Below are 24,073 nucleotides of genomic sequence, written 5' to 3' on the forward strand. Positions count from 1 at the left end.
AGGTTCGAATTTCCACTCCACTGAATGGTGATCAAATCAACACAAGAATTTCAAAGACGATGAGTCCCGATGGGGATTGGATTTCCACTTGAGGGTAGAATTACAACGGAAGGGATAAATCAATTCAAAGTTATCTAGATAGGCATCAAATTTCCACCAAGTGAAAGAGGGGAACAAGGATAATGCGGATGTTTTGAGGACTGATCCATCTGTATGTGAATGGATTTCCCACCAAGGTTGAAGTCAAGTTTATTGCATAGGTGTTTGATTCAATGCTTGTTTGTTTTGCAAGTCTCCTACAAGGAAGGGAAGCATGATGATCAAGGCTTGAAGAGGATGCATATTGCAAGGGAACTCAAATAATGCAGATAAGGAAGATCAACACTTCAAAGATTGGATTGGGATTTCGAGATACAGATTCTAGAAGGAGAAGATGCGAACTAGATCAATCATGAAGAAGACTTCACCTCGATGATGAACAAATGAAGGAAAGCAAGTTCAAGATATGAGCACAAAGGATTTCACTGTCACATCAAGAAATTAGGAACTACATCAAGAAATTTTAAGGTCGAAGAACATTAAGGAGGAATTAGTTCATGGAATTCCCTAACATAAGAATGAAATGCAAAGTATCATGAGGAATTCCAAACATTATGAAGAAGAAGAATGTTCAAGGCAAGTTAATCAAATCTACAAGACAAGCTAAGGTGGCATTCTAGTCACCATTCGTTCAATCAAAGGGTATCAAGTCAACATTCATTCAAGGAGGTAATGGGTAACACATGGCGCTACATCAAATATCATTTATCTTACCTACCCTCATCTCTTGAAATGGACCTTGTCCTTTCTGCACTTTAAATCTCAGTTTGTGTGGTTTGCAATTTTGTCAAACATGTGGTATGAATTTTCCTTAGGGCAGATTTCTGATTTTTTTCCTTTGTTTCAGGGGTTAGTTTGTAAAAAGTTGTAGCAATGCCTAAAGCTTACAATGACAAGATTAAGATAATAATCATAGGCCCTTTCTTATTTCAGATCTGATCCAAATTGGTAAACATGAAAATCACAGTTTTTAGGCAACAAGTCGTAGTAAATTGCTTCCAGAAACTAAGTACAGGTCTGATAATACTTTTATCCTCCTTTAGAAAACATATCTCTTCAAGATATTGCATTTACAGTCAATATATGACATACCCATTAGGCAGTGCTGTAGAAATGATTATCAATCTCCAATGAGCGTACAAACCCCAGGTGAAACTCTCTAAGAACTAAATGATTCGACTTTAGTAATCTTCTAGCAGCAACTTCAGTGCTTTCAATAAAACCTTCCAACCCCACGACTCTGCTGTAAATGATCAGCCAGCTCAACTTGATCAAATTGGAGCGGTGTTCCAGTTTTGTCAAATACGACCCAGCAAATGACATACACAAGTAGCAGATAGAAAGTACAGCCCAGCAGCTTGAAGTACGTCCTCCTTGCAGTGATAGTACGGCCACAAAAAGCTATACAGCCACAGTAAAGACTCAACACATAAGAAAGTATTTTTATACTCTTCCCAAGTCGTTCCTTAAGTTGAGGATGAAGTCATTAACCACAAACGTGGAACCTGTAAGAAATCTTAAAACCTACCAGACCATATCTTCCAATGGCGTAGAAAGTGTTACTAATAAGGGTTAGCATCCTCAAAAACCTTGCATTAATCTACTGCGACATATGAAATCTCCAACCAAGCATATTAGCAAACAAGTACAACCAGCGTAGGAAAGATTTATTTTACCAATATCAGCTCAAACCTAGCTCTCATCTCCTCAAATTGATCCTTCCCTAAATATCTTGTAATATCCTTTGACCAATCTGATGTATAAAAATTTGCCTTTTTGGCCCAAGGAATAATGTCAAACAATTCACATATAAACTTCTAGCTTGCTGGTCTGAGTTATCAGTTTGATATTATTGTGTGTTATTGACACCAAGGCACAAGTAATGCTTGCAACCGATTTCTATAATATCTAAACTATAAAATCAATGCATAAATGACTATTTTCGACCTTCCCAATGCATATATATAATTTCCAAATGAAGAATGTGCACGTACAGCCAAGAAGCATTTTCACAAACACTTGGCATACATGTTTCAGAATAAGCAAACCGAATATTAAATTCTGCTGTCATATATTCTGATTACAATTTCATTGTCTTATAGATGCACAACAACTTTCTTTTCTCAAGACACATGACATATGAAAACTCTTTAATGGCTGCCTTAAATTTCTGAACACAAGTACTCAGAAAAGTAATTATTTTACTAACAAATATTGATCAAAAACCTGGTTTGAAGATGCCAGAATGAAGAGTGATCCTCAGCGAGCATATAGGAATTTTCTGAGGATTTTTGAAAACTCCAAGGATGTAATTGCCCCACTAGGAGCTGGCCGCCCTATGCCCTTAAGTTGCAGGTTCAGGATAAAATAATGTAGCACTACTCCGCCACCAAAGAATGATAGAAATGATCTCCAAGGCAAGACGGGCTGATTGAACAAATGCCCACAAAAATCTACCACTCCAATCACAAGCAACGAACAAAAATATGAGACTCAGTAGATCAGATCGACCTCCATGGCAGACCACGATTAGGTCTGTAATTCACCTCCAAACTCCTCAAAACCACTACCAAAATCACCTCCAAGAGATCGCCTATCTTCCCCTTGAAGTGTAGATATATCATAGATATCAATAAACCATGTAGCTGGAGCATTCCCCCAATTCGATCTCCATGAATGCTGATGCAAAACACAATAAACTCAATTACGAAGGACTGAAGTATCCCTCACTCTCTATTGCAACCCTTCGGAGGATCTTTCACCACCTCAGTTATGCCAATCAAAGAGAGTTATCGTTCTCTATGACTGATTATGAACTGCAGAAACCCTTGGCTTCACAAATTATCAAACAAGAAGATGTCAAAACATTCGATGCCAAAACAATGAGCCTCATCCCCTACTTATTCTTTTTCTCACATGGATCAGCCTCCTTCTAGAAGATTCTCTTTTAATAAAATAATATTTAATTGCACCTTAAAATAATATTTAATTGCACTTTAGATAATATTAAAATATCATTATAATATAAAGCGCAATTGACTTCGTACGTGACACGATACGTGAGAATGCATTATCTCACCAAAAATCAGATAAAAATAAAATGTGAAGCCACAAGCAACCCTCTCATCAACTCCTTGGCCTACGAGGGTCAAGTAATAGGCAAAATCCCTCTACTAACTGTTCCTCATGAAAATGGGGACATTACAATCCACCCTCCTTGAAATTGCTTGTCCCCAAGCAATCTCACCTGCAAAGAAAACTCTACTCCACCTACATCCCAAATGACTCTGTAGAGTGCTTGGAAAGATACTGAACCATGTACGACGAGCAGTCTATCAAACAAATTGATCCCTAGATCCCAATACAATCTGAATTCACACCCATCTGTCATGTGTAAATAAGGACATCTAGAAGCATTGACTAAACCTTCCTGGACATGATAACAAATCAAACCATCATGCCTACTAACACCATAATCATCCTGTAGCCATGTATCCATATGAAATCTCTATGACATAGAAGTAGCAACCCCTAGCGGATACACATCAACATGATGGATAGCTAACTGCTGTCCTTGCAAGTAATTCCCCACACACAACTGAGTCGGGTACTTGCAACCTCTAGTCCCATCTTCTGAAGATGGCCACTTTTCATCCCACAATGGATGGTACAAGCCCTCCGTCAATGAACATCGACTCATCAACCAATCGTCTGCATGTGGGCTAAAAAGGTGAAGAACTCTCCTCACTATGCAGTCATGGTAAAAAGCACCAGCCTTCGTCAATAGTTGACCATCATAGTCCTTAGGAGAACCAAGTGTATTTTCAGATTCATCGCTCATTTGAATGACAAATCTCCTAGTGCGATCTATCCCCTTTTGCTTAGCCATGTTGGAGAGATTGACGCTTTCCTTAATGTTTTGGAGACGCTGTCTTGCATAGGCAGCCACTAATCTAGCCTCCTTGGCCCTTTGTGACCATATATCGCACAAGTTGTGTGTCCTATCCACATCCTCCCAAGTCTGATATGAAAAATCAGAATGCTCATGATTTGAATTCATCCCACCAAACCCATCTTTAACACCCAATTCTTGAGTGCCATCTAGAGATGATTCCAAGGTATCATCATTCTCATGATGAAGTGAAGAAATGTGTCTGCTGTCATCAGTATACCTGTCATATTCTTCAAGCTTCACAAGCGCATTTCTATTGGAATTTTCATCCCCAACACTAGCACTTTGTGAACCAACACTTGAAGATTCATCTTCACAAGTTTTCCCATGTGTAAGAGCAGCAATCTCATAAGAGTGAGGAGGAATATCGCTGTCCCAATTTAGATCTTTTATACTTACGTTGTAGTCATTAAAAGCCATCAAATGTTGATTTGTCTCATCTTCTTTCCTAGGAATAGCTGCTACAAAGGACTGATTTTCTGAATTATGAAAAGAGTGATCATGCCCACTCAGAAGTAGACAAAGGTCAACAATCTCTCTATCTTGATCTTTTACCAATTGGACAGCCCTGTCCCTATCTCTAACTATTTGTAGATAGTCTTCTTTTATCACCAAAGCCTCTTTGAAAGGATGCAAATGTATATAAGGAATGCCATGTCCCATTCATTTTTGACTTTCCTCTCTTTGAGCTGTCCAAATGAGGCCCTCTAGATGTTTGGGAGTGCTATCCATTCTTGACAATGCATGAGTTATTCCATCTTCCTCACCAACATTTGAGCTTGCAATTCTTACCAAACCAAGGGCCTTTGTTCCAACTGTCCTTGGCTGCCATAGTCTGATTTTTTATCATGTGAAGGTGAAGAAGCAACATGATCATCCAATGAATCCATACCATTGCTACCCATATCATTAACATGCTCTATGCTAGCCTCCAATGTAGAAGTCTCAAGTGTAACTTCTTGCAAAGATGATGTAGACAACTCATTCCCCATGGCTGCCCTCATATCCTCTTGAGTTAAATCAGCATGTCTAACAAAGTCATCATATAAATTTCTACCTATCATGGGTGAAGTATCTCTATTCTTTGATTTCCTTTTTTGCTTGCCACAATCCATCCAATACTCCATATAGAAGTCGAAGTCTAGAAGATTTTTGGTCTTATTTGGAAATGCTCTACACTCCTCATAAGCAATCATTACTTCATCAACAAATTTAGAAGCCATATTTCTCACACAGGATGGCAGGAACTTGGCTGTGATACCATTGTAATATCCCTTGACCAATCTGATGTAAAAATTTGCCTTTTTGGCTCAAGGAATAATGTCAAACAATTCGCATATCAACTTCTAGCTTGCTGGTCTGAGTTATCAGTCTGATATTATTGCGTGTTATTGACACCGAGGCACAAGTAATGCTTGCAACCGATTTCTATAATATCTAAACTATAAACTCAATGCATAAATGACTATTTTTTGTTGACTTTAGGTAATCAGATGTTAATCTAGTTACCTAAGTTATAAACAGCCTGAGAAAAAGCAGAAATAACAATAAGAACACACAACACAAGACACAAGTACCCTGGGAAAACCTCCCTCTTGGAGGAAAAAAAACCCAGCATGAAAGATTCAGATCAGATTCTTAATTATGAGCAGATTACATGAATCAAATTACTCATCTGATTTGGTTGCCAATTTAGGGCAGACTGAACCTAGCATATGCAGCTGTAGTGTGTCTTTAGGGAGAGCATAATATTGACATCAATTGAAGATGGAGATCATTGAAGTATAGTGCATCACCTTGCCCACCAAGTTGTCCAATGAATTTGCTCTCTAAGATGCCTGATTCGTTGACTGTTCTTGCATAAGACTGATCGCACTTGATAAAGATATTTGTTGTGTAGAATGAATCTTGTTTATATACAAGATTCATGTTCAAGTCTTCTAAGTCGGCCTTAACTAATTTCCTTTATTTTACATATTCACTTTGCACTTTGGCGCCAAATTTGGGGCCTACATAACTTGCAACTTGTGACACGTTTCCTGTCTGAGGCCCAGCCCTATGAAATGCTTAACCGCACGTTTCATTTAGGCCCAGCCCTATTAACATAAATTGCTTAACCACACGTTACATTTAGGTGTGTGTGTTTAACACGTTTCATGTGGAGGAATACATAATGTGTTGCGTGCGAACATTTATGGGTCCACACGTTTAGGAAATGGTCCTGTCATAATACAAGATATGGTTATTGGGCCCAGCCCATTACATGACTAATTTACACGCCACATAGTAAGAATGGGTCCAGCCCTATACTTAAGTTGAATTCTAATGTTGCCTTCGGCAATCAGAATTCAACTTTTATTTTTCTGCCTAGTTACAAAAACCAACTTTTTTGACCTTCCCAATGCATATATATATAATTTCCAAATGAAGAATGTGCACCTACAGCCAAGAAGCATTTTCACAAACACTTGGCATACATGTTTCAGAATAAGCAAACTGAATATTAAATTGTGCTGTCATAAATTCTGATTATAATTTCAGTCTCTTATAGATGCACAACAACTTTCTTTCCTCAAAGACAAATGACATATGAAAACTCTTTAATGGCTGCCTGAAAGATCCCCACTCCAAATTTTACCCAATCTGACCCAAATTAGGATGTTATGTGTAGTGTTTATTTGCTGATAAATATTTGGCCAGCGTATATTTGCATGGGGTTTGACTGGTTTTTGTTTTTGTTTGAGTGGGTTTGAAGTTTTTTATGTAAGATTCTTGAATATTACATAAAGGGATTGCCGGTTTAAACTAATACATTGCATAACATACAAGGAAGGTAAATAAGTAACTGTCATTTGCTTAAAAGTTCAGCATACACACCTTCACCTTTAACATGAACTCATAAGTCTGATGCAAGTTTCCAGCCCATAGAAAAATGGAAATCAACTCCAATTAATGTCAAAACCCTAAGTACATGCTAGGGTTTGAAACCCTTCTACCCAAACTAGAGCGGCAAGCTGAAATAGAGCTGGAAATATATGGAAATGACCTCTAAAAGGTCAGCCGTGCAACTGATTGAAGAAACCTTGCCTTCTAACTGATAAATCTGCTCAAAGATTCCCAAAAGAGGCTGCCATATGCACACTAAAGCTGTATTATGATGGAAACTGACACCCAGAGAAATGGGTTTTCGTCCAAATCCCTCAAATCTTCCAAGAGTTGGCGTTCCTAGAAAGTTGCTGAAGTTCTCATGCAAGCTGCTGATTTGAAAAATGGAGAGGTAAGAATGAGCCCAAATGTTATGAAATTCACTTTTTATAACTTTTCAAGAAGTTCAATCCATGAGAGGGGCTCTTTTTGGCCTTAAAAACTTTAAATTGAGTTTGAGGGTCTATTTCTCATTGACAAAAATGGCCCCCTTTTAAAACAATTTAAGTTACTAGGTAGGGGGGGGTCACTTTTCACTATTCATCCTTATGTTTCTTTGTTACTATTCACCTTTTACTATTCACATAAGGCCAACTTTAATATTTCAATTTTAACCATAGAAATAACTCCCCACTGTTAATGCAAATTGAACTTATTATAGATATAGATAGATGTGAACTAAATCAAATTCAGTCTTCTATTTGCAGGTAAGTATCTTTAAATTCAGCTCTTTAACTTCTTTAGACTCAAGTAGAGAAAGACAAATCACAGGTATGTAAAGATGTCTTTAGAATCTAATATCAAAGAATGCAGTAGATGATTTGCAACTAGTATAGACTCAGTTACTTATCTGTACTTTGACTGATATGAAGCAGTGCCTGGTATATAATATTGCTCAAGTCCACCTTGATCACTGATAGACTTCGCCCAGGTAAGTATACAGTAATGCCTGATATTATGATTAATTCACTAATAGTGAATGCCCAGCACTTGAAAATATATATTCAATCTGCAGTATAAAATGCCCTTAATATGATGTCGATCTGCGATATAGAATGCCTTGGATATTGTTATCAATCTGCAATATCAAATGAATATATAATGTCGAACTATATCTTGTGAATATATGAGTTGCTGGGATTATCTCTGCTGAAGAATACAAGTCATTTATCAATTTGGATGATTGCATTCTTCCATCGAATGAGGCTATATATGAATTGTAGAACTGATCCATGATCGGTTGTGTCTCTTCAATATCAAACGGTATGTCTTAATTACTAACTAACCCGATTCATATGAATCTGATTAGTTAGTAAGTACTAACTAACTATTAGTATGTTAACAATACAAACATGGATCGAACTATAATTCAATCGCATCTCCAGCACTTAACAATACAAATTTGGTTGTTGAGTCACAGTTGGCTTCAACATTTTGGTGTTATAATTACTATAGATGACCGTATGTTGGTGCTCTGCTTCAAGTTTTGGGCACACATCTCTAGAATTTGCAGGTTTGGGAGTTTATGCACATGGCTAGTAGTAGCATAGAGTCTCTAGTTATTTTAGTACTGATCTAGTTTTGGTTCTTCATGGAAATGTCTTGGGTTCTTTAGAATGGTGGTCTTTCCTGGAAACATTTCAGAAATGCCTTGGACATTTCCAGGAATAGTTCTGGATTTTTGGGCTATTCTAGGATTAACCCAAATGGAGGTTTGCATAAAGTTGAAAGAATATTTTAAAAAGCCCTGAAAAAGAAATAATTTAACCTAAATAATTAATCATAATTTATCAATCTACGATATTTGAGTTACGATTTTTTTTTTAGATTTTTCTCCAATTATGTTTGTAAAAGGTTTAGATTTTTATTTGGTTCCCTTAGATAAGTTACAATTTGGTAAAGTTTTATTCTTGTATTCTAAAGTTAAATACATTAAAAAATGGCACCTATCCTATTGTTTCTAGGCTTGAAAAAAACCCACATTTAGAGTCACATTGGTCGCAAACAAAACTCCAAGGAAATTTAGTATTTAAAACTTCAAATATGGACATAATTAACTAAGATAGAGTACTGCACTTCTGCTCCTATATTATGAGCCCTATACCATTTTACAACAAGATTAATCAAATAGTTCTGTCTGGTTAATTATGGTGCTTGCTTCTCAACCTTTTTCTTCTTCTATCATTGTTTTTTGTTGTCATTTAAAATGAAAAATTACATATTATCTCCTGTTCAATTTATAAAAGAAGAAACAGACAGGGGAGAGAACCAAGCAACATTCACTAAAACTTATGCAAGAATGATAGTAGTGAAAAGAAAGAAAAATAACGAGAGTTTATGACAACAAAAATACTGTAAACTTGTCAAGAACCATTTGCTTGATCCAATTCCTTTTTTCAGGGACTAACTATGGTATTCAACCTAACTGTTATTTGTTTGTACAGGTGTACTCCTTGTGGCTCCACTCAGATTAGCTATCACTCCAATGACTATACTTCAAGATCCTTCTTTAGGATCAGAGTATGGGAAGCTATTTGAAGAAGGAGATGTTGATGATCGATTCCTTATAATTCTCTTTTTACTTGTGGAGCGTGCTCGTGAAGTTTCATTTTGGTCACCGTATCTTTGAGGGTGTATTCATTTTTTCTATATGAACTCATAAGCATGCTTGTTTATGTATACTTTTATAATATCTATGGCCTTTCATTAGTTTTGATTTATGAGGAAGACGAGGCTGAGGGAATAGAAAGGGGAGTGAATCTGGCAAATGAACATAATATAGTTTAAAAATGGAGGGACTCCTGCAATGGACATTCACAGAAGGCATGTAGATAGGCTTTTCCTTGATTTTCATTTGGAAAAAACAGATACCTTGATATGCTTCCTTCAACATTTGGTACTCCACTATGGTTCACAGAAGATGAATTCTCAGAGCTAAAGGGCACTGCACTCTATCATGCAGCCAAGTTGCAGGTACATCTTTTCATCATGTAAATTAAATTGCTTTTATTGCGACCTTAACATTGATTTTCAGCAGGCTGTCTTTTTGGAGCAAAATCAAACTAAGTGGTGACAAAGGAAATTGTAGGTTTTGAACACTTAACAGAAGATATCAAGCTGAAAAACATAGAATGAAAATTTATTGATGTCCTTTACTGACTGAGGAAGGAGGTCTATAGAACTGAAATGTTCAGTGAGTAAAGATAAATCAATGAATCGCATTAACCAATTGCAGCCTAGAAATCTTATGTCTAAGTGAAAATAAAAAGCAAAGGCACATGTAAGGGCAAATGCATAGTGTGGTAGCTGGGCTGTTAATGCAAAGCAAACTAACCTAGTCAGAGAGTAAGGTGTGATGTTCTGTGGATGAACTGATGCCTCACATAGGGCAAACTAGCAAAATATATTTGTGCCGTGGCAATCTGGTAAGGAGGGATTGATTGCAGGTAGAGATGTATAAGTTTTAGTAACAAATTTGCAGATTACTGTCAAGATTCAGCATCAAGGGAATAAAGGAGATAACTCCTTAAACCATGGAAGCATTACTCTTGAAAAACCTGCAGTTAACCCTGAGTAATCATGACTTTCATCAATTTCCTTCTTGTTTCACAAATTAAAAAAAATGGTATTGTTTTAAAGAAAAATATTGAGCAACGTGTTGACGTGTATTTTGTACACAATCATACACAGAATAAAATACCCAAGGGTACCTTATCCTCTCTTGAATAAAGTCTCTGATTGCTGAAGATGTCGCAAAAAAGGATCAATCAGGGTGACTCCAATGTTCTTTTATGTAGGGTCTCTACGTGTGGATAAGCACCAGTGGTCGTTGTGAATGCTGTTTCATCAAGGGGCCTTACGTCCTCTGAGCTGCAGGAACAAGATTTCCTAAAACTAACAAGTTCTCAAAAAAATCAAAAGGGTAGAGTTTGCAAGGGATAAATTCTAATCTAATCCTAAGAATGACCCAATGTAGGCTAGACTTGGCAAGATTCTACCAATTTCAATATTGCCATGAAATAACAACCCAACTGAAATTGATGCGATCTTCTAAGGTAACAAATGATTTTTCAATTCATCAAGGATCATGGACACTACCACAAAGGCACATATCCAAAGCTCAATGACGATTGAAGGTTTAAGTAATTCAAGTCTCTCCAGTTGACCACACAAGGCGTTCCCACAATCAGTAAGAAGCTAGTGGTTTGGAACGTGAATCTCACCAAAATCAAGCCCAACACTTAGTCCTTCAAACTTAAATACTACTTCGACTGAGAATGATTCAAGAAAGTAAACAACCATGAAGATAGCCACAAGAATTGCAATAAAACACCATAACTTCAATATTTTATTGATCTCAAAGCCAAAATAGACAACAATTGTTTGGAATTCTTTCTTCAAACTCAATCTTGCTACAAAATAACTTTCTTCTCTCCAAAAGCTCTAATCTTCTAACTATTTCCTATTTTCTAATATCTTCTCTATTACAAAATGAAAATGAGCGAGGGTATATATAGCATCCTCAATTACAATGAACGACCCAGATCACAAGAAGATCAACGGCTGAGATTCTGACACCTAAACCCTAATTAGGGTTTTATTACAAAAGTTCCCTTTTTATTGCACAATATTAAATGCATAGCCAAATATTTAATTTGGCACAAAAATCTAGGAAACATAGACCAATGATAATTAAGGTGCCATGTCATCTATAACAACCTCTCTTCTAGAACCTTATTCCCTTTCCAATGCTCCTTTTTAGCATATGCAATGAATTTGGACACGATTCCCTCGATCTCAGCAATAGGAATCTCGGGAAGATTTCTCATTCGTTCTTCCAAGTGAATAATCTGATCAAAAGCCTTGAGAAGAGCTGCGTCCCATTCAGGCTCGAGTTCCTTGATTTTCTCAATCAGGAGCATAGTAGCAAACATTTGATCTCTTTGCTCATTTGTAATCACATTCTCATCTTTGCAAAAGATGACTTTGACCCTTTCTTCCAACTCTTGGAGATCCACATCTGTCTCAACTTCGATCCTTCTGCCAAGAATAGTACATAAAACCCCAAACACCTTGTCCTGGATCAGATGGATGACCTCCTCTACTTGATTGCATTTGGTGCTGGTGTCCTCGAAAAGTACTTCCTTCATCTGGAGTAAAGTAGACCACTGGAGTAAATTATGAGCTCCTCCATCCATTATCTTTTCTTGTGCTAAGATCTTTCTTGGTGTTTGCCTGATTACTTGAAGAACAAGAATGATAACATCTTTAGTATGAGCAAAGGCGGCTACCGTTATCATTAGGTTGTGGATGATCTCAAGGACCTGGATAGCCCGATGAATGGTCTGCATCATTCTTGTTGCAAACTCAATGGCAACTATATGGGATTTGTCAATCCAAGAGCTCATAAGCTGGACCAAGCTCTTAACTTTCTTTGCTTCACCAACTGATTCAAGGGGAAGTGCTTGCACAGGAGATACTGCTGGATCCTGACGTCCCAAAGGCTGACTGAGGTGGCTAAAGTAGCCTCTCCAAGCACCGACCTCTCTCTCAAGTTTTCTATTCTTTTCCATTTCTTCCTTAAGTTTATCTTTAAGTGCCTCAAATGAATCAGTAGCCTCATCCAATGCCTGCTCGGTGGTGAGTGGACCAAGCTCAACGGTTTCTACATCATATTCTTCTGCAAGGATCTCACCCTCGTACTTGTCCACTGCCGGTGTAGCTATCTGCAACTTCCTGGACCCTGTCTCATCTCTGATCATCTTGGACATTTTGGTGGCCTTCTTCTTTTCTGTTACTCCCTGAGAATTTCCAACAAAGCTATCTAAATCAATCACATTATCTTCTTCGTCTTCGATCACAATCACCCTTGTTAGTCTCTCCTTCAACCAATCTGGAATGGCGGACCTTGTCTCTCTAACTTGTATTTCTTTAGGTAGTGGCTCTTCTTTCCGGAGAGGAGATGTTGCTTCATCATCATTCTTGTCTTCATGTAACTCATTGACCTGGGGAGATTGACTTGATGAACGTTGAGATGCCTGTCCTTTTTCATGTTTATCATTCTGAACCATTGACTCCGTAGATTCCTCAACTTCAAGTACCCTCTTCTCTTGTTGAGAAGATGTGCCGGATGAGCGATCTCGATTGGCCTCTTGCTTTTTCTTGGAAGATTCTCTTTTCTCGGGTCTTTCTTTCCTCTTCGCACCTCTATGATGAGGATTGCCTTCACTTACGCTTCTGGGGTGAGGATTGCCTTCGCTTGTGCTTCTAGGATGAGGATTGCCTTCACTTACGCTTGCTCCTTCTGCCGACCTTTCCTCCAAAGTAAAAGTCATAGGTATGTTTTGCTCTCTCAACTTTTGATGTTGCACATCAACCCATCTGCGAGTACAGGACAAAACTGGAGCCATCAAAGTCTTCAAGTCCACAACCTTAGGCTCGTTCCAATCTATCATTACTGCCTTGTCCTCTCTATCATAGGATGACTGGAGGTGCCTGCCACTGTCTTGAGCTTGATCGGCCACTCTGTAAACTTTGCATTTCCTGATGAAATCCAAAGGCAATCTGGAATGCATCTTTCTTTTTACTTCTAAATCATCTGAGAGATTCATCCAAAAGTCTTCTACCTGACATTCATGCTTGTATTTTCTACCAACTGTTTCTTCTATATATCCATAAGGATCAAAATTCTCCCTCAATGAAAAGAATGAAAATGAATATAAGGCCAACTCCCTTTCTGCATCATCTAAAGCTGGAACATTAGGACATACCTCAACTGAATTTCCTAGTATGTAGGTACAGGAATCCCATTTCCATGCCTGTGTCTGAATGCCTTCGCATAAGCTGCCAGTTGCCTAGTTACCTCAAGTAGTACTATCCTGTCTGTCGGATATCTTGGCAACATATATGGAGGTGAAGGACACCCATGAACTCTAATATATGTAAACTTCTGGAATTGGATAAACCAAGCACCATACCTCTTCACAAGTTCTTGTGCCTCCTGAGATAGCCGATTATGAATCCCGCCTTGCAGTGTCCTGGTGATGTTCATTGTGAAGGTATCATTGACTAACTTGTAATTACTCCCAGGTGGATGATGCAAATGAACGTAAGATTCACAAACTCTGACCTCTCCAGGTCCTCTTCCAATCGATCCTCTGTGAGGTAGTCCTGCATATTCAAAACTCCTGATCAAGGCATACATGATGTATGAGCTCATGTGGAAGGATTTAGTAGCTTTCAGTCTTCTCAACTGTACGTCCAAGCAATGGCTAATAATTCTAGCCCAATGAATTGTTCCTTTTCCTTGAACTATCACTTGGATGAAGAAGAACATCCACTTCTCAAAATAGAAGGCTTGAGGAGCCCCTGTAACTCGATTGAGTAAGGTTATCAAATCTCTGTACTCCTCCTGGAAGTCGATCCTATGTGGTGTGTTGGGAATCTTGCTCAGGCGAGGACGACTTTTGAGTAGCCAATTCTTGTTGATGATGCTCAAGCAAGTATCTGGATCATCTTCGTACATGGATCTAGCTCCTTCCAAGCTTTTGTAAATCATATCCTTATGTTCTGGTAGATGAAGAGCTTCACTGATAGCCTCATCTGAAAGATAAGCCAAAGTGTTTCCTTCCTTGGACACGATCGATCTTGACTGTGGGTCATAATGGCAAGCACACTCGATCATCAGCTCATGGCACTGGACTGCTGGAGGGAAGCCGGCCGCCTTGATAATGCCACTCTCAATTATTCTCCTTGCAACAGGTGATGGCTTTCCAATGTAAGGGACCTCTCAAAACTTCTTCACACTGAAGTTTCCCAAGTTGGTATCTCCAATGTTGCTCCATTTTGACACGATCTTGGTCTCCATCTCTTCGTTCCTTTGATCTTCCTTCATGAGGGCTGGACGACTGGTGGATGCTCCTGGCTTTGGGGTCGCCATCTTGACACCTACACAACATTTCATAATGAGCAATATACCTTGGAACGTAAAAGTATAGATTAAGTTTACGCTTTAAATTTAGGAAACTTCATGATAAATCTTTGAATTATCATTTCCTAAATATGACGATGCAATTGGAAATTCACAATTTCAAAATTTCAAAATTAGGCTAGGAAGATCTTCACCATACCTTTCTTTGAGAACTAGCTCTAAAAAAAGACGCAAAAAATTAAGGAATTTGCTAGGCAAGATGAATATCGAAGTCCTCTAGCAAAGGCGCCTCCTTCACCAACTTCACCACCTTGGGTCTTCAACGCCTTGAGGGATACTCGCTCCACCTCTAACAAAGTTCGCACTCCCTCTTGGATTGAAATTCGCACTTCTTCTTGGATCAAGATTCGCACTTCTCCTTGGATGAGATTTCGCTCCTTCTATTGCTTCTCCAAATTGCACTTAAACAATGATTGAATGATGGATCAAAATGTTTCAAAATACCTTTCTTATATAGGCGCTCACCATTAAACTCTCCCATAGGCCGACTTGGTGGAAATGAAGCAAATAATAAACAAAATTAAATAAAAAGGAGGCCGACCTTTAAAAATATTTAAAATAAAACCCCAAGCGCACTCCCTTCACTTAATTTAATAATTAATTAATTAAATGCCTTTGCAATTAAATTTCGATTTTTTAAAAGGCTTAATCCAATTATTAAATGCCTTATGCGAACTTATTAAATGCCAATTTTAATTAAAAATATTTCAAAGTTTTATCGAATTTTAGCATTTAATGCAATTAAGATGACATTGGCGCCTAGGCATGGTAAACATATTTGGGACATCAAAAATATCGCTCTGGTCCCTGGGTGAGGGACAGGAGCGCCTCATGCATTTTAGCCTTGCGTTCTTCACTTTTCACGTTCGAAGTCTTATCCTGGACGTTTGAAATAGCATTTTCGCTTGGAAACTTGAGTTTAATTCATTCCTTTTGTGGAAGGAGTGTGCCTTAAAGTACTTTCGCCCTGGTCCCTTGGAGAGGGACAGGAGCGATCCCACACTTAGCCTTGGTTCTTGTCTTTTCCAACCGCCAATTCATGTTGCAAGGCAATCGATGATCTTCCTCCATCCATTCCATACATGCTTAACTTGTCCTTTGTAAGGCAAACTTGATATTCTAGAGGTTTTCGCCCTGGTCCCTTGGTGAGGGACAGGAGCGATCTTTACTTTTTGCCCTTGGTCTTTATCTTCTAAGTTGCCAAATCGAGTTGCGAGGCAGGCAATGATCTTTATTGTTCGTTTCATGCATGTCCAATTTGCTTTCTCAAGACCAAATGAGCTCTTCCAAGGATATTCGCCTTGGTCCTTCAGTGAAGGACAGGAGCGATTTTGCATTTGTGGTTAAGTTAGTCAATTTTTTAAGGTTGGTTCCTTGTTCATCGCCTTCCTAAAGACGTTTTGGACCTTGCATGACTTCGCCTTGACATGGTTTTGGAAGGAAATGACTGGTTTTATAGAAATCGCCCTGGTCCTCCAGTGAAGGACAGGAGCGATCCTTAGTCCATGGCGCAAATCTTCAATCATATTGATATCAAATTGTCTTCAAGGCGTAAAATGTCATTGCTTACTCCATCTTGAATGTTTGAAACGAAAGTGGCATCTTAAAATTAGGCATACTTGAATATTTCGCTCTGGTCCCTTGGTGAGGGACAGGAGCGCCTTAGCCAATTCCATCAAGTTCTCGTGGTCTTTGCAACTTTGTTCCTCTTCGAAGCATTCCTAATATCATCTCCATCATGCGCCTTGGCTTGGATCCGACCAAACTTGGAAGGGAAGTCTTGATAATACATTTTCGCCCTGGTCCCTTGGTGAGGGACAGGAGCGTTTTTACAATTATAAGCTCAATCATTTTTTGCTAACTTTCAAAGCTATCTTCAATGGATTCATTATGCTTTCCTTCACTCATCTCCAACATGAAATTCGTTTTAATTTTGCGGGAAATTTGCCTTATGAGGAAATCGCTCTGGTCCCTTGGAGAGGGACAGGAGCGCCTTGGCCATTATGGGCTCACTTTGCGTTTTGCAACCTTCAAAATTATCTTCAATGGAGTGACTATGCCTTCTTTCCTTCATATCAAGCTTGAAATTCGCTTTACCTTGGCAAAAAAACTTGTCTTGAGGGAAAATCGCTCTGGTCCCTAGGAGAGGGACAGGAGCTACCTTTGAAATTCGCCTTGGTCCCTTGGTCAAGGACAGGAGCGCCTATTGCAACTTGGGTTGATTTTCAACTTCGTAGACGGCTCAAGTTATATTCAATGAACAAAGCATTCTTCTCCTGACCTCCTCAAATCGCAAAATCACTTAAATCTTGTGTGGACAACGTAAGTTTGGAATTCAAGCTCCGGTCCTTCAGTGAGGGACAGGAGCGATTTTGTGATTTTAGCATATTTCCTTGCTTGCCAATTACTCAAATTATATTCAATGGACAAAACATGCCCTCCTTGATCTCTTCCAATCAAAAAATTGTCTTGATCCTGCAAGGATAGTGTAACTTTGAAAAACAAGCTCCGGTCCTTCAGTGAGGGACAGGAGCGATTTTGTTCCTTAGGGTCAAATCTTCATAATTATCTTCTCAAATTTCTGCTGGGGAAGATACCATCATTTCGCAAGTTATGAACAAAAGTCCAAATCCAAAAAATGTCCAAGAAGGTGCGTTTGAGGAAAATCGCTCTGGTCCCTGGGTGAGGGACAGGAGCGAACTTGTCTTGAATCTTCAAAATTCATCATTTTTGAGTCTTCAAAATCTTCAAAATATTCAATTTCCGACCAATTTGTCCTCCTAGAGACCCTGCATAAAACAAATTAAACAAGTCAATAACCAATATGCACCAAATATCATTTTCGCCCTGGTCCCTGGGTGAGGGACAGGGGCGATTTCACCTCTATAGGCCAAAATATCAAAATTTAGGTCTTCAATCACTTGACAAGGCAAAATTAAGTCATCTCCAAGGCTAGGGGCAAGTTAGTAAACCTTCAAAAAATTTGGTCAAAATTCACCCGGACAAAATTGCATAATTCAATCCTTGAAATGCTAGCACTTAATCATAACTTGAATGTGCCTTCAAAATCTTAACTGGACCCATCCTGAGACAAACTTGACCTCCTGGTAGGTTCATCCTATTTCAAAATTTGCAATCAATGCGAGGATGCTTAATAATCTGTCAAAATTGGATTGGACTTTGGCTTGAAAATATCAAAGGAAACCCTAAGGCTTAACCCTAATCCAGACGACTCACTCATTTAATCCAAAACCCTAAAGCAGAGAGAAGAACAGGCAAAACAAAAGCAAAAAAGAGGGGGTCCCCATTTTAATGGGGCGATGTGTGAAATGGTCACAACACAACGGTAGACCAAATTTTTATGTTTTAGGGTTAGCGTTTGGGAATTTTGAATTTTATTTTACTTTGAATAGATTGCATTTAGAATTGAAATTTTAAACCACAATGAGGGTTTTTAAGATTTCTTTTGAGCATCTCATTGGCTTCCTCATCCTATAGTATCCAGCTGCATTTCTGAGTCTCATTTAGCAATTTTGATTACTTGTAAATACTAATACAATATCTTTGTTTCCTTTTTTTTTCTCATGAAAGTGTCGATGATTCAAAGGTCATATGTCGTTAGTGAGATTTGAATCTTCTGAGATATGGGAATATGAAAGTGATGATTACAACTGACTTTGGTGAGATTGGATGGTAAGAAGCAATGTGTTTAATAGGTTGCCTTTGTTGTTAGTGCTTTTATGCATTATCATCAATATTGTGTGGTACTTATTTATTTCCATTAATCTTCAAAAGTCTGTTTAACTTTCGTTGGCCTGCAGTAAAAGACAAGGTATTGGGGTTCTGCTCACACAACACACAGAATTGATGTAATTTTTTTGCTTTCAAAAGGAAAAAAATATCTGTACATAACAAAAACCATTGCAAAACTTAAATAAAATGACCATCTGAGATAACAAGATAAGTATGAGATATTACCTAGCTATGAGCGTTTAAAAAGGACTATTACTGGCTTGAATCGGATAATGAAGTGTTAGTAAAAATATGTTGTCAATATTCTCAAAAAGATCTGTTGGTTAACAGATTTGTCACCTCAGTTTTATACTCCCTTTCTCATATCAATGACAATTTGACCAATAGTTGAGTCACTTGCAATGGTATTTGCAAGTACTCTTTGCTTATTTTACAAGGCACAACTACCTTCAAAAGATATGCAATGAACGGGAATAGGGTATGCTTTTCACCAGAAAGCAGAAGAAGTAAACTGACACCTACCCATAACCATGAAAGTAGGTGCGAAAGATTAAACTCAAATGAAGTGAATGTAGATAAATAACACAAAGTTTACTTATTCCACACCCACAGATTTAATCTAGGAAAGAACAACAGACTTGTTGATGTGTGTTTTATGCACATGCAAGCATCAAAATAAAATACCAAAGTACTTTACCCTCTCTTGAACAAAATCACCTCAGATGCTAAGGATAAGATCAACTAAAATGATTCCAAGGTTTCTACAGTCAGGTCTTGACGAGTGGGTAACTCAATGGTCGATGTGAATTTCTGTTTTCACTTGGGGACTTACACAATTGTTCGAATTAACTTTTGTATATCATGAATGTGGAATGGGTGTGCTGATAACTTAAGATTTGGCAATGTAGTTTTTTGACTTAATTTCTAACAAGACCACCTAAAAAAAAATGGCAAAAGGGAACAAGGTTCAAGAAATCTATTCTAAGCCTAGGAATGTAGGAAATGATGAACAAATTTAGTGGAATTAAACTAGGCAAGGTCTCACCATCAAGTCAAACAGATTTTGACATGAGCTTAGTGCGATCATCTAAGGTGTATTTCATAGATTTTCAAATTACTATCATAAAACATTGAGACCATCCAAGTTGATGCATAACAATGGACGTATAATAATCGAAGTTAAGCTTGCATAAATTTCCAGTTGATCACGCACGACGCACTTACAATCAGCAAGAGGCTAGTGGTATGGATTAATAGATTCCACACAAATATACCCAACAATTCTTTCATTCAATCTAACAAACATTGAAAGCAAATTCTAATCTAAAATTCTAATTTAACTTGGAGGAATTGAGAACCTTGAATGCAAAACAACACTTAAACAAAATCACCATCAAGTCGAACAATGATTTATATTCAAAAGCTGTAGAATATACCAACAATTCTACAAAATATCTCTTACAAATGAGAGGCAATGAGGTATATATAGAGTCTCATACAAAATGGATGGCCAAGATTAAACTAGAATCAAAGGCCAAGATCATGCCAACAAAGCCCTAGAGTTGCCCTAATTAGGGTTTACATAAAAAATGGTGCCACCAACATATGGCCCAATAGAAAGATACCTAGTCATCAAATAGGGAATCTTCTAGAAGATTCCGTCGTGCATCTCTCTCTCTCCTAGCATACTCCAAGAATCTAGCTAATACAGAATCTAACTCCTCCATGGAAATGCTGGGTAAGGTATCCTGTTGTAAATCAATCACGTCCAATGCATCCAAGCATGCATCCAAAGTGTTCTCCCAATTTGGCATGAACTTCTACGAATTATGAACAGGAATCAACAAAGAGACCAAGTCATCTATCTGACTCTTCTTCAAAGAGTCCAACTGATTGAAATACATGAATTTCATTTTGTCTCTTAATTTTGCTAAGTGTAACCCATTGGCTTCACTGACATCAACTCCCAATAATTCCTGAATTGAGGCAAGGATCTTCAATTGAATATCATGAATAGATCCTTCCATCTCTACACAACTCTTTTGTGCGCTCTCATAAGTTGATTTCTTCATGGCCAATGAACAATACTAGCAATGGAAATCGTATCTATCTCCATTGTGCACAATAGTCTCTCTGATCAATGTGGACATAGAAATCTTCTTCAAAGCTCTGAGGCGTGGAATAGTCTTCTCCTGAATGGGTCGAAATTCTTCCCAAACTCCCTCCAAATACTGTATCCTGAATATAAGCCCTGTTGTCTTGTCAGAAGCCTGGACAAAGTGAGTAAGGAAATCATCCGTGTGTCTCTTCGTATCCTCTATCCATTTCTTCACTTCCGAGAGTGTATCTCTCGTTGCCTCATAATGTGTATGTAGTCTATGATCAAATGCAATAGGAGAAATAATGGTGGGATTCTCACGCCTTATCCCTGCAATGTACTCTCTAAGTCTGATATTCTCTACTTCTTACTTCTCTCTTTTCTCTATCACCCAATCCAATCTCGCACTGATTGCCTTGAGGGTATCACCAACCTCCTGAAATTCCTACTCTTTTGTAGTACGACCAAGGGCAACTGAAGTAGTTTGGAAATCCATGGGAGTAACAATGCCCGTTGTCACATCTCCAATAGGAACAACCACCCGCGCAATCCGCATTCCAGTCTCATCTCTAGCTATGTGTGACAAAATCTCAACTTTCCTAGGTTCTTTCTCCTTGTTGCTTCTAGCTAAGTAGTCATCAATGTCGTCAATAGGCCGTGCCTCTACCATCTTCTTACTTTTCTCCATACTCTTCATCAGCCAATCAGGAATAGTGGCCATCTCGATACCATCATCGAGACACATCTCTCGTTCAAGCTCTCTCAATGCCGAGATAACATTATCATCATCATCAGGATTATTCCTGGTCAAATCATATACATTCTTCCCCAAACTAACCTCCAAAAGGACAGTGGGAGATCCCGGTTGATCATCATCTTCATTAGGTGGAGCAGATGTAGTTGTAGCATGTAAATCCTAAACATTTTCTGGTAATATTGCTGTGTTGGAACATTGCTCAAACTCCCTGTTCTATTCTGGCATTTCAACTTCCTTGATTGATGAGACACTAGGAGGTGGTGAAGGGATGATAGGCGAAAGAATGATAGTCTTTTGCTTCTTCTTCTTGACCTCCTCGATCTTTTTCCCTCTAGCCTTGACTTCTTCTAGTGTGTTCTTCCTTCGTTTGGGAGTTTGACTCTCCTCATCCGCATGAATCCTGATATCACTGATAGTCCTCTGATCATCCTCAGAAGTGGATTCCTCTGGTTTCATCCTTTCATAAGTGAAGGTAACACCCATGTCAACTAACTTGTTCATCTAATGGTCTACCCATCCTCGGGAGAAACTCAAGACCTCTCTCATCAACACATTCAAATCTGTTTCTTCTGGTTCTAACTAATTAGGCAATAAAATCTCCTTCTTCATTTCATTCTCATATTGTGGATGCGTATGATCCTTATCATCTAATACCTGATCAGGAATGAGGAAAAGTCCACACTTTCTCATGAAATCCACTGACATTCTGGACCACATTATTTTTTTTACTGCTTGCTCGTCCATCAGGTTGGCCCAATAATCTTCTGTCTTCCTTGTGGATGAACTTATCTCCCCTGATCCTTCCAACTTTCTTATCTGGATCAAATCTTTCTCTTCTCTTGTATGTTGCAAATCGATAGAATGCAAGATCTTCAACTGCTGTGCTAGCTGCTACGATGGATTGGCACACCTCCAATGTCTTCCCCACTGAAATAGGAAATGACATGCCCGTTCTATGTTTTTCTTTCTGGATAGAATCATACTCCAGAAGATGTCTCACCGCTTCCATCTAGATGACATCTTGGATTCTGGATAGAATCTCATCTCAATTATCCTCTGTTGTTCCCTCCTTTCTTTGATTCCGGACTTCGACATCGTACTTGTACGAAGCTAGAAGTTAGAACTTCGGAAAATCAATCCTACTAAGCTATTTTCAGAATTAAGAAAGTTTTGATTCCTTAAAATGTAGACAAATTTGGGGAATGGAAATCAAGAATTTTGTCCATATTTAAAACAAATTCTGAAAATAGATCGTAAATACATAAAATTAGGGTACAAGACCCTCGTGAAAGCTCATAAAATTAATCATTTTCAGACTTAAGAAAGTCTGAAGACACCTCCTTACACAGGAAATTTACCAAAAATAGAGTGGAAAGGAGTATACCGGATCAAGAAATGACTACGGAAAGGTGTGAAAAGGATAACTTTCACACGAAAAATGTTTGAGGACACCCTTTCGAAGTCAACAATGGCTGCCAAAAGTCTAAAGACAACCTGCAACTATGTAAAGTAGTCCTTAAAATCATGTTGCAATCACTCAAAATGCAAAATATATGATGAAAATCAATTTCTCAAGGCAAACATGGGTAAATCTGAGCTTGTATGTAGGGCTGGAAATGAGAGTTAAGTCTGAAGACAAGTCTGAAAATGGAAAACTTACCAACACCCTTAAGAATGAAGATAAACTCAGAAAATGGCCCCAAAATGAAGCAAAAAATGCTTCCCAAGTGAAATCACCTAGGTTGACAAGTGGCTGGAAATGGCAAATTTGTGAGGACAGCCCCCTATCAATGGAGTTTCAGACCTGCACCAACATGCAAATGGTCTGAAAATGCACACAAAACTCCACAAAATTCTTCCGAATGCAAATCGCCTAGGTTGGAATTGGCTGGGCAATGAAAAATTAATTCTGAAAATGAAGTTCCAGCCGGTAATGGGGGTCACACAAGTCTGAAAAAGGAGTAAATTAGGTCTGAGAATGATACCAAGCAAGCTCCCGGCAATGGCGCCACCACCCAAGGAGAGTAATCACCAAAAAATGGAGGTAAAAACCTCCCAAAACAAAATCGCCACCTTCCAAAACTAACGCCACCCTTAGAAAAATCACTAAGTCTGAAAAATATGCAAGTAAATTACTCCAATGGCAACCAAATAAAATCGCCCTAGGCTGGAAATGAGAAAAAAATGATCAATGGGAACAATATTCAGCCCAATGTGTCAACTTGACACTTTGCCAAAATTCGCCAGCTGGAGGAAAAATCGCCTAAGTAAGCACATTCTTGGCAAATATAATAATATTATATTGCTGGCCACTCCCTTTTAAACTTGCTTTAACCTTGAGTTTTCACCACACAAGCAATGTGGGATAAAACCTTTGCTCTTTTACACACTTGTGGGGAAAATCGACTTGCCTGGGGAAATAATTAATTTTTTAATTTTAAATTGCAAATCATTTATTACTTGTTAATTGTTTTTATTTTTTAAATAATCATCAATGTC

General features: G+C 38.2%; 1 protein-coding gene across 5 annotated transcripts in view; it reads left to right on the forward strand.

The window, feature by feature from the left end:
* LOC131074771 (uncharacterized) overlaps nucleotides 1-24,073 on the forward strand; it is a 294,384-nt gene that overhangs the window by 38,364 nt on the left and 231,947 nt on the right. For 2 of the 5 annotated variants that reach the window (XM_058011449.2, XM_058011456.2), the window contains exons 3-4: nucleotides 9,421-9,595; nucleotides 9,844-9,949. The exons of 1 other annotated variant lie outside the window; for it this stretch is intronic. In XM_058011449.2, the coding sequence (XP_057867432.2) occupies nucleotides 9,421-9,595; nucleotides 9,844-9,949 (281 nt within the window). Of the gene's footprint in view, nucleotides 1-7,683; nucleotides 7,748-7,851; nucleotides 7,908-9,420; nucleotides 9,596-9,843; nucleotides 9,950-24,073 lie in introns of all 5 variants that reach the window. 2 more of the 5 variants (XM_058011460.2, XM_058011463.2) reach the window with 2 other exon arrangements.

This window comes from Cryptomeria japonica, chromosome 11, assembly GCF_030272615.1.
Source record: "Cryptomeria japonica chromosome 11, Sugi_1.0, whole genome shotgun sequence".
NCBI lineage: Eukaryota > Viridiplantae > Streptophyta > Pinopsida > Cupressales > Cupressaceae > Cryptomeria > Cryptomeria japonica.